The sequence below is a fragment of the Acanthisitta chloris genome, unplaced genomic scaffold (assembly GCF_000695815.1).
Source record: "Acanthisitta chloris isolate BGI_N310 unplaced genomic scaffold, ASM69581v1 scaffold865, whole genome shotgun sequence".
Classification (NCBI taxonomy): Eukaryota; Metazoa; Chordata; class Aves; order Passeriformes; family Acanthisittidae; genus Acanthisitta; species Acanthisitta chloris.
In genome coordinates, this window is record NW_008674046.1 from 1 (window position 1) to 10,706 (window position 10,706).

At 42.0% G+C, this 10,706-nt stretch overlaps 1 protein-coding gene across 1 annotated transcript; it reads left to right on the top strand.

Moving 5' to 3' along the window:
- Nucleotides 1-5,147: 5,147 nt before the first annotated feature.
- On the top strand, nucleotides 5,148-9,643 carry ZC4H2 (zinc finger, C4H2 domain containing). The gene is made up of 4 exons (XM_009075154.1): nucleotides 5,148-5,312; nucleotides 6,550-6,722; nucleotides 7,844-8,006; nucleotides 9,105-9,643. The coding sequence occupies exons 1-4, from the start codon at nucleotides 5,157-5,159 to the stop codon at nucleotides 9,216-9,218; spliced, it is 606 nt and encodes a 201-aa protein (XP_009073402.1). The 5' UTR covers nucleotides 5,148-5,156; the 3' UTR covers nucleotides 9,219-9,643.
- Nucleotides 9,644-10,706: the final 1,063 nt, after the last annotated feature.

Consider the following 10,706-nt stretch of genomic DNA (forward strand, 5'->3'; position numbering starts at 1 on the left):
AGCCCCGCGGAGATCTCCCTCCCTGCTGCCTCTGCTCGGGGCGGATGGGGATGAGGACGCGGCAGCCCGAGGCTTTTTCTGCCGTTCCCCCTTGCCACAGGACCGGAGCTGCCTTGCTCTGCGGTTCGTGCCACGCGGTACATCAGGGATTTGTCGACAGCGTCCTTCGTGGGGTGAATTGCAGGATGCGCTGGAAGAGGTTTGCTCAGGCACTGGAATAGTCTGCCCGGGGAGGTAGTGGAGTCACGACCCCTGGAGGTGTTTCAGAGGTGTCTGGATGTGGTGCTGGAGGATCTGGTTCAGGGGTTCCAGCAGTGATAGTTTAGTGGTTGGACTCGATGATCTGAGAGATCTCCTCCAATCTTGATGGTTCTATGATTCCTAGGGGGCAACCTGGGACGGCACCACATGTGCCCATGTCAGGAGCATTATTCTTAGCTTCTCCACTCCTTGACTTAGGGCACCAATTTTCAGGATTAGACCTGAGCTGTCAGTAGTCAGTAGCAATTCATGCATCCAAAAGCCAAAACACATTAGAGGACAGTGATTTGGAATGTAGCTAGGAGGTGGAAGTCATGCTGACCGTGGGTAACCCCGGAGCGATGGGAAGTGTTTTGGGACACATCTGCTGAAGAGAGGCTACCGAGAGAGAGCAGAGAGGGCTGTGGTGAAGGTGCTACAGAGAGAGAGCAGAGAGGGCTGTGGTGAAGGTGCTGCCACCAGCAGTGCGTGCAGGTGGTCACAGAGACTTCTGGCTGGTGACCGCCCCTCTAAGAAGCACATTTCATGCATGGGAAAAGTGAATTAGGCAGCAGAGTATGGGCCTCAGCGTTCTTCACACAACACCACAAAGGTGAACAAAGAGCAGAAATACTTCTCTGTCTAGGATCCCCAAACTATTTGTAGCTGGAGATGTGACAACACCACCTTGCAGTTTAAGAACAATGCTTTTCTACTCAACTGTTAGGCAGGCTCTGTTTTAAAGCACAGATCTAAGTGTGGTCTACTACACTTTGTGGTCCAACTATTGTAACATAGCTTATTTTTTTTTCAGAGAGAGTGGTATCCTGTGTTTGGAAAGGGACAGTGCATTCAGTTTTATGGTAATATATTCAAAGGTGATATGTAAACTGCAGTTAACACATTTTTGCTATTGCTTTGTGGCATAAGGTATGGTAAGGTGGCATTACCACCTTTAGTGTACAGTGAAGTATCAAGAAAGTTGCTTGAATGTATTTAACATAAAAAAATTAGCATCAAAAAGTCAATCCTACTTTCAACATTGATGTCCATTTTGAGTTACCTTTAACAAAGTCTGTACAAATAAACCTGTTTTTTTTCACTCCTGAATCTTTTTAAAGGAGCTTGCATCCCATGAAGAATTTCCTTCAAAACAAACATGAGAATTTCTGATGTTTACAGATTCACATATGATAGATTTGGCAGATTTTAATCTGCATCCCATGTATTCTACAGACAGAAACAATAAAAGTCTTCATAATCAAAATCAAAGAATCTGCCCATTCCTGTAACTGATCTCTATTACTTATTAAAGGCAGCTCAGCTGTGTTTTTGAAGGGTTTCTGGAATCTGGTTTTGACTCTGGAATCTGATTTTGAAGACCTATATCAATGTCCATATCTCTATCTGTAGATAAATGCGTGTAGTTTGTAGTGAAGGGAATCTTGCTGTCAGTAGATGTGTTACCTGACTGCAATCCAAACATATATGCACATGCTTATTTATGTGCATTAAATACTTCCACAGAAATAACACAGGTCATAAACAAATGCCTAAAGACTAACACACAAGTGTTCTGACTGGGAAGACATCAGACAGAATGAGAGTGAACTTTCTGATGAGAGATGCTAGTTTCTGTGCTTAGTGCCCTACTGGGACACACCTAGTGACTACTGTCATCAATGCAGTGTAAGAACTTAAAAAGAAGAAGAAAAGAATATGAGGGCAAAATTCTGTAGGCAGTCTAGAGACCACACTTACGGCTCCTATTTTAAAAATTGCTGCATGTTGCCTGATGCTAACAGGAAGAGTTCTAGTTTGTGTGCACATTTTTCTTTCCTAAAATCAAAAACCAATAGTTTGGATTGAACTGCACTCTATTGTTGTAGCAACCTGGCAGGACATGGTCATAATAACAGCGAGGAAACTGATCTATTTCCAGTCTTAGGTGAACATCTCACAAATACGAGAGAGGAAAGAGGAACTGGGGACAAATACTCTCAGTTTCCGTAATCAAAACTGCTGTTACTAAGTGTCTCAATGAAACGGGAACAGTGAGATTTGATGAAAACAGGTAGATGGCTGCAGGGTACTTTTGAGTGGGCTGTTGTCATGTGTGAAGTGGAAGGCAGAGAGGATCTCTTTTGCTGGCTGAAGTCCAATCTTTACGTTCAGACTAGTATATGCCATTGTCTAGTCAATGACACAACACCCCCAATGGCATTAAAGATTACAGTGTTGTAGCTACACACTTGAATTCTATCTACAGCCAGGCTTCGTCTGCACTGAATTAATAACATTTTTACTGGTTGTCTTATTATTCTATCAGCTGTTCTTTAATGGTGACATGGAATTTTCAGCACTGGAATGACTGCATGCCTTTAAAAGAAACGTGTGCTCATAGGTTTGCAGTTTGTGGTCTTGGTAAGAAATGTGCTGTATGAAGTGAGGGGAGCTCAGTGGTGAGGTAGAGTACAGATACAATTATCATATCTACCAAGTGATTTTTCTCCATTTTGGTTTTAAATATGTCTTTCACAATATCTGTAAATGTTTCTGAGTGACATTTGATGTGGCCTTATTTGTCATTGACTTTTTCTGTATCTATCTTTGGTCTGGTATTTCTATTCTTAACAGTCATGGGTTGCCATCACTGGGAATAGTCATCTGTATCTTCTACAACTTATTTATATAGAGGAGAGAACTTCTCTGTTAAGATTACCTCTGAAGTACCCAAGGGAGAGAGGGAGTAACCTTGGTCATATCACTAGCTGTAATACTTGGAATACATAGCCATAATTAATTGTCCCAATGACTCACTCTGCTTTCTGCTACACTCTTTGGGAGATGACAGAAGGTCATTGTGCCAATGATGTCTCACACATTCAGGGAAAGTTTACCAAAACTAGGTGCATAATCTGATACTGAACTCACAAAGACCAATTTGGAAACAGAAACAAGGGGACTGAGAGGAGAATTCACAGGCACATGTCAGAGCCTCTCTGAGAGGGATAATGACAGAGGAAGAGTTTTGGTCAAATGAAAGCAAGGAGAAAAGCTATACGGATACTTACCATGTGCTTTAGTGTCCTTGGGCAAGCTTTAAAATATCCTGGAGAATTTGTGTTGAAGTGAGAGAAAACAGTTACTGTTAAAGCCCAGGATATAGCTGTTCTCCTACTCCAACAAGGATGACTAACAGTGAGATAAGCCATCCATTCCTCAGTGCTGTAGGAGTCCTTGGGAACTGGTCATGGAAATGGTTTGTTAAGGAAACAATTGCCCTACAGAGATTTTGGAGTCCCCTTCCCTAGAAGTAAGTCACAAACCATCTCCCTCCAGGAGGCTCAGTGCCTCCTGCTTCCATTAAAAATGTCAGACCTATTGCTTGCATCACTGGAAACAAATCTGGGCCTAGTGCGAAGGGAACTCCCAGTTCTAGGATCAGGGTGAAATCCCTGTTCTGCGATTTCATTGCTAACCTGGTAGGGAGCTTCCTGTAATCTACAAACAGCATCCCACAGTCAGTTTGCTGCTTATGGGGAACTTGAATCAAACTTTCCCCACTTTGCACTGGGGTGGGAACAGGATATTTGAATAGGAGTGCAAACCTCTCACATCATGTCTGTTGGGAGTGTGCTGTGTCATTCAGCAGTGCACTTGGAAACCAGTGTGGGATTGATTTACTCTAGGCATGAGATGACTGAAAAAGATATTTTATCACGCAACGCAAGGCAAGGAGTCCTGGAATTCTTGATTACATGCCTGTAATGTGTTGTTAACATGTGGTTACCCAATAGAATATTCTAATTTGCACTATAGGAAAAATAACTGGCCTCTTCATTAACTGAATTGCAGGAACAAGAACAGTTTGTTCTATTCAGCAGTTTGGACAAGTGTTGAATCACATGAGCAGTAGGCTGTTCTGCTGCTTAAAAGGAGTCCTGGAATTCTTGATTACATGCCTGTAATGTGTTGTTAACATGTGGTTACCCAATAGAATATTCTAATTTGCACTATAGGAAAAATAACTGGCCTCTTCATTAACTGAATTGCAGGAACAAGAACAGTTTGTTCTATTCAGCAGTTTGGACAAGTGTTGAATCACATGAGCAGTAGGCTGTTCTGCTGCTTAAGACTGTCAGATGACTGAAACTCACACTCCTTGATCACTAGCTTTGAAGAGAGAGATGAAGTCTGAGTACCTGAGCATTTTTGGTATGGAATTATGGACTGGCACAAATGAAAAATAGGAAATTAAAATGCAGGATATGGGCAGAAACATTTACAAATACATGACAGGTACCAGATCTTAGCAAACGAGAGAATGCAAAGTCAGTTAAAAGTGGGATGTTGATGACCAGATGACTTGAAGTTCTACTATTTGATATGTCATTGCTCTGGGATTTTCTTGAACCCAATGTTGAAGTTAGTATTTTAGCAGTTCGAATTACTGTCTACATAGTTATAGTTAGTCTATAGGACACAACAATCACCTTCAATTCATTTTACATGTCTCAGAATCCTGTGCTAAACCTCCTAAATTTTCTGCATTTCTCTATTTCAGAACTAGGTTTTATTCCAAGTTACTGATGCAGCACAATTCTCTTGGTACAAATTCTCTGAATCTACAGTAACTGCTAAAATCTGACAGCGTTCTATTGATTTGACAATTCAGTAGAAGTCTCATAGCACTGAAAAGCTCAGCTAAAGAGCTGGGGTTAGAACTCAGTGCTTTCACTGAGTACTTCACTCTTTCTCAGCCACATTCAGTTTCATCCTTGTGTGTTGTTGTTACTGCTTTCTTCCATCTATCTAATCACATATGAAGTGAAACCTCACAGAAATCTGTTTCAATGGCTTACTGTTGTCTCTACTTTTAATTATCACTGGGATTCAGGAATAAGACTTTGCAGATGGAAAAAATAAAGGCACGACTGAAAGCAGAATTTGAAGCCCTGGAGTCTGAGGAGAGGCACCTGAAAGAATACAAACAGGAAATGGACCTGCTGCTGCAGGAGAAGATGGCCCACGTGGAGGAACTGCGACTGATCCACGCCGATATCAATGTGGTATGCAACAGTCCAGCTGCAGACTAGACACAGCTGTGTATGAATCACTCCACATGCTGTGGAGCTGTGCATGCCAGTGAACTATCACTGGTTCAATAATCTGGACTTTACAACACCATCCTAGGATCCTGCAAAGAGTGCAGAGCAAATTGACCTCAGGATAACTGTTTTTAACCTGTGTTGGGCAGGATATTTTATGCTGTTGGCACAAGAAGTGCTTGCACCAAGAGGATAGGTAACGAAGCCTGTTGTGGTTACCAGTAGCCACAGGGACATCACTCCAGCAGTCCCATAGAAAACTGTTTTTCCAGTTAGGCTTTTCTTATTTAGCATCAGGAAACAAAGACTTTGGCAGCTAGGTAGGACTTTTGACTGGAGGATTTGGGAAGAAACAGATTTTGAGAAAAGACATGTTATTTGTTAAGTTCTTAGTAAGATCTGACCTTGCTCACTGAGTGGAACCACCAAACATTGAGAAGTACCAGCCTGGAGGGAATTAATGCAAGTAAGAGAAAAACCCCAAGGAAGATTAGACAATTAGAGGGGCTAAATAGGGAATATATTTTTAAGCATGCAGATTTTGCATCATGTCAGGGCACTTGCATGACTGTATAGTGGTTTCTAGCTCTGAAGGTATCTGCTTTGCACCAGAAAAAATTGCTCCCAGACTGTAAAGAAGCTAGGTACTGGGCATGCAGACTGCATTTATTTGTCACATGAAATGTCTGTTCCCCTGTCCAGCTGCACAATCTGAGTCTCTCTTTTATCCTCCCCTCTTTTTCCAGTCAGATTGTCTTTTTCTCCACTACTGTTCCCATTTACAGCAGAAGCAGGAACATCGCTTAGCTTGTTCATTAACCTCTAATGATCTGTGTCCAGTATCTTAGAAACACAACAAATTTGCTTATTCTACTTTAATTTCTTTTTTAATGTCTCTTGAGAGTTTTCTGTAGCTCCCCATTTGCTGACTTAGCCCTGCCACCTGCTTTTTCTGGTGTTCAGAAGGTCATACAGGTTGAGTGCACCTTTTCAAAATGAAAATGCATCTCATATGTCACTTTCTGTTGCTTCCTCCTTGCCCACTTTTCATCCTCCCAATACCTTAACTCTTTGCTTTATTATTGCATTGTCTTCAATCTCTTCCAATTTGAGTGAGAAAAATCTCTTCTTTCTGGTACAGTCTCTTGCTAAGTCAGAGGAACAGTCCTTTAAAAGCGTGCCCATCCTCCCATTTCAGATGGAGAACACTATCAAGCAGTCTGAGAACGACCTTAATAAGCTCTTGGAATCTACGCGCCGCCTGCACGAGGAGTACAAGCCCCTGAAGGAGCACGTAGATGCCTTGCGAATGACTCTGGGGCTGCAGAGGCTGCCAGATCTGTGTGAGGAGGAAGAGAAGCTGTCCCTCGAGTAAGTCTCCAAACATTATCTGGCTTTATACTTGCTCTCAGTTCTACTGATCATTTTCTCATTGTACTTTGGTTGGTAGGTGGAAAAAAAGAGCTCAAAATGTGAGCATGAAGGGCACAAGTTAGTGAAAAAGGGCTCCCCAAACACGTGGGAGGACGTGTTTGACAACATTCAGCCTGAATTTGTTGTGAGGCAAATTTATTCCAAGCTGCAAACTCTACATATGACATGCACAAAGTCAGGGGTGGCTGGGTCTCTAGATTATTATACTGTATACTGCATTTTCTAGCAACTTCTTTTTTGCCTGAAAATTGTTTTGATTTTGCTCGTTTAGTGAGCAGTAGTAGAAGGCAATACAAGAGAAGGATACAAACCCAAAGTACTCCTCAGCTGGTTTGTGCTGCTGCTAGTCGGAATTTTAGTTTTGCTGCCTGCATGTGGCAGTGGCATTTGGCCATACACCTGTGACAGGCATCGGGGAAGCTTACCCTAGGTGGGACAGACTTGGATAATAAGTTGCAGTTTGATTTTTAGGCACAGCCTAGGTGGGGGAGGGCAGCACAATTAGCTGCTATTCCGAGAACAGTGTCCTTGGCTTAACAGATCAGTGTTACCTGCAGGGGTGTTTTCAGAAGCTTTTGTTTCTCCTAACACCCAGCAAAATCTACCTCATTTTCACAGACACACAGTTTTCAAGATTTCTCTTGTGTTTCTTTAGAACTGTTGTTTTACATTTCAAACACCATGGCACTGTGGAGGGTGTATTAATCTACTTCATTCATTTTAACAGAAGAAAATAGAAAACCTGTTTAACAGAGGTACATCAGAAGCTGTTAAATATATATATGTATGTTGTCTATTTTCCATCCTGTTAGATTTATATCCAGTGGTACATCAAGATACCTTAGAAGCTGACAGTCTGGAATTTGGCTGAAGTGTACAAATGCAGAGGAAAATACCACCAATCTTATTTATGAATCAGTCTAAATGTAAGGAATTTGACTCTGGTGGAGGAACATGATAGGGAAATGTGATCTGTTGTATTTTAAGACTTACCCTTACAAACTACTGGAATACTCCAGAAGGTGGTTATATTTTTGCTTTGTTATTCTTCTGTCTAGCTACTTTGAAAAGCAGAAAGCAGAATGGCAGACAGAACCGCAGGAGCCTCCCATCCCAGAGTCTCTGGCTGCAGCTGCAGCAGCTGCTCAGCAGCTGCAAGTGGCTAGGAAACAGGACACCAGGCAGACAGCAACTTTCAGACAGCAGCCACCTCCAATGAAGGTGAGGAGATGGAATGCACTGGGGCTTCTCTTCTGTCACTGGAACACATTATGTTTGTAAAGTTGATCAGTATTTGCAAAAAGAAAAAATCCTGTGTCCAGATTCTGATTTTCCCTGTAGTGGTTCAAATCAAGAGCTACCAGTAGGCTTAAAGTAGTAGCCAGAGTCATCAAGGGTTAAGGGTAAGACTGTTTTATGACAAGTCTCCAAGCAGGCATTTCCCACTCCTCTTATGTTTCATATGGGAGAAAGGCATGTAAGAAAGAAAAAAAAAGCTTGGCAAAAGGAAAACTAGTAGCTGGTAGTTAATGCCAAATGGAGCAATGCACATATTTTGCGATGTAAACTACTGATGGTATAAATTAACAGGAAAGGTGATTGTTTCTGCACTTGGGGTCTTCAAGACGAACATATAGATTAATTTAACCTAGCCAGAGGCACTTAAGTGACGGTTTTACTCAGCTCCTTCTGTAGTAAGAAGAGCTAAGTAATTCCATAGGGGTGTTCATCCCACCCAGGTTTGGAAGAGTCACTGACTAAGGAGGCAAACTGATGTAGGTACCCTCCATAGTTATATGCGTCCTATCTGTAGTTAGGCAATTGAAAAGACTTTCTGCAAGTAATGTGTTTCAGTCAAATGCAAATTAAAGGGCTTAGTATGGGGCAAAAGGGCAAAGTTCTGTACCTTGTGTATGTGCAATTCATCTAATCCCCTGCTCCTGCCTTAAATTCTATGACAGCACATGTGGCCTTTGCTGTAACTTCTCTGACTTGGTGAGCTATTATGCATGCAAACACCTTTAAAACATCATTTGGACATTTAATACAAAGTAGAATTTAAAGTTATTGCTACATGGATGAACCACGTATCTGCAGAACTGAAGTTTTAGTTCAGTGAGATACTCCGTTTTTTCCGCTGGCCTGAAATGGTTGAATAGTCCAGAGACCCAGACTGTATAGAATGTAGGCACCAGTTTGCCTTTGAAGGCAAGAAGCCTGATTTTTGCCTGTACTGTGACTTAGAATGTGATGCTCAATAACCCCTGTGACAACACCTCCTACATGTCTGTAACAAGAGGCTGCACCGTTGCGTTTCAGGCATGTTTATCGTGTCACCAGCAAATCCACCGGAACGCGCCCATTTGTCCACTCTGCAAAGCCAAGAGCCGATCTCGGAACCCCAAAAAACCCAAGAGGAAACAGGATGAATGAAATCCAGAAGACTGACAAGCAAACACATGACCTGTTCCAGTACTCGTCCAGCAGAACTGCAAACGTGGCCAGACTTTACTGATGTGCAGGCTCAGTTATGACTGTCTCATTGTCTTCTATTTAATGCAATGTAAGCACAATGTTCCTGTTCTGTCACAAGTCCCTTCCAGTCCTTAGGATTTTTAGAAAAGTAAGTATTACTGGTGCTACAGTTCAGCGTTTCAATTGTTCCATCTTTTGGACTCCTAAACAAAGTAGAATTCTTTGTGCAAGTATCCTAAATGTCAGGCTGTTTCTATTGTCCACATGTGATTTCCACAAATGCTTTTTGTAAAAAACAGATGTCACTCAAAGATTATTCTGTTTTCTCCTGATGACAGGAGACTGTTTGAAGTGCTGAAATAGCAGACTGTCTGTCTGTTTCACTGAAGAACAATTTGTTTTCCAAGCTAGTAAGACTGGTTTGGGCATCCAGTAGAACTCTTTTTATACAGGAAATGTTCAGGGAAAACAAGACTGGCTACACAGAAAATCAGTGGAAACACATGAGTTTTGATTTACTGGAGTTTGATTGTACCATTCCCACAAACTTGACTTAAAACCTAGGAAGCTGCTGGCTGCGTATGAATTACTAAAAATGATGTAATTTGCCATGCTTTAACATCTTAATAGGTAATAATTTTCAGCGATCAAAAGACGGACTTAAGAACAAGGCTCAGATGAACTGCATTAGTGGTCCTCCTAGGCTCTGTGGTCACCTAGACTGCAACATCCGCCATTCTGCATGTCTCCTACTCCTGGTTTCAGCTGCCAGGATCTCCCTGGCAGACATTTCCTCCACTGGAGCACAGCAAAGTGCAGTAACATGCACAAGGAACAATGTCAACTAAAAGTTATGTGTTTCACCAGAACCACCTAGCTTTAGTGTCCTCATCCTCCCCTAACCAAAACTTTCTACTTTTTGTGTCTTTTAATAGGTAATTTTCAAGTAAGCTTTACTTCAGGCCAGTTGTTTTTCTTGGTCTGTGTGTGTGCCAAAAGAACACCGACTAAAGCATCTGGAGTAGACCACTCCCTGTAGCTGTGTATTCCCTTTGTTTCACCTAATATAACAACAGTTCCTCTAATGAGGACGATGGCAGTAACCTACCTACAAAACCAAGGCTTAAAATTTACTCCTCTCTAACCCCAGTTTTGTCACTGCCTTTTGTTGTCTAAACTGATGTCATATATGCTTTTCACTAACTTCAGGAGCAGAGACTGCTTGTTCACATTCCTCTCTCTTTAGTCCAGGTTCTTCTCTACTATTATGCTAGAGTGGTCATATAGAGGACTTGGCTTGTTAAATAGGAAGAACAGAAGCCCCAGGGCTCTGGTCAGAACTTTGCCAAATGCTCTCAACTGTAGTGCCCTGTTCAGAGCAATTCCCAGTGAGGTGAAGGGGCAATGCACACAAAGGACAGCACATGGACTCCCCTGCAGCACTCA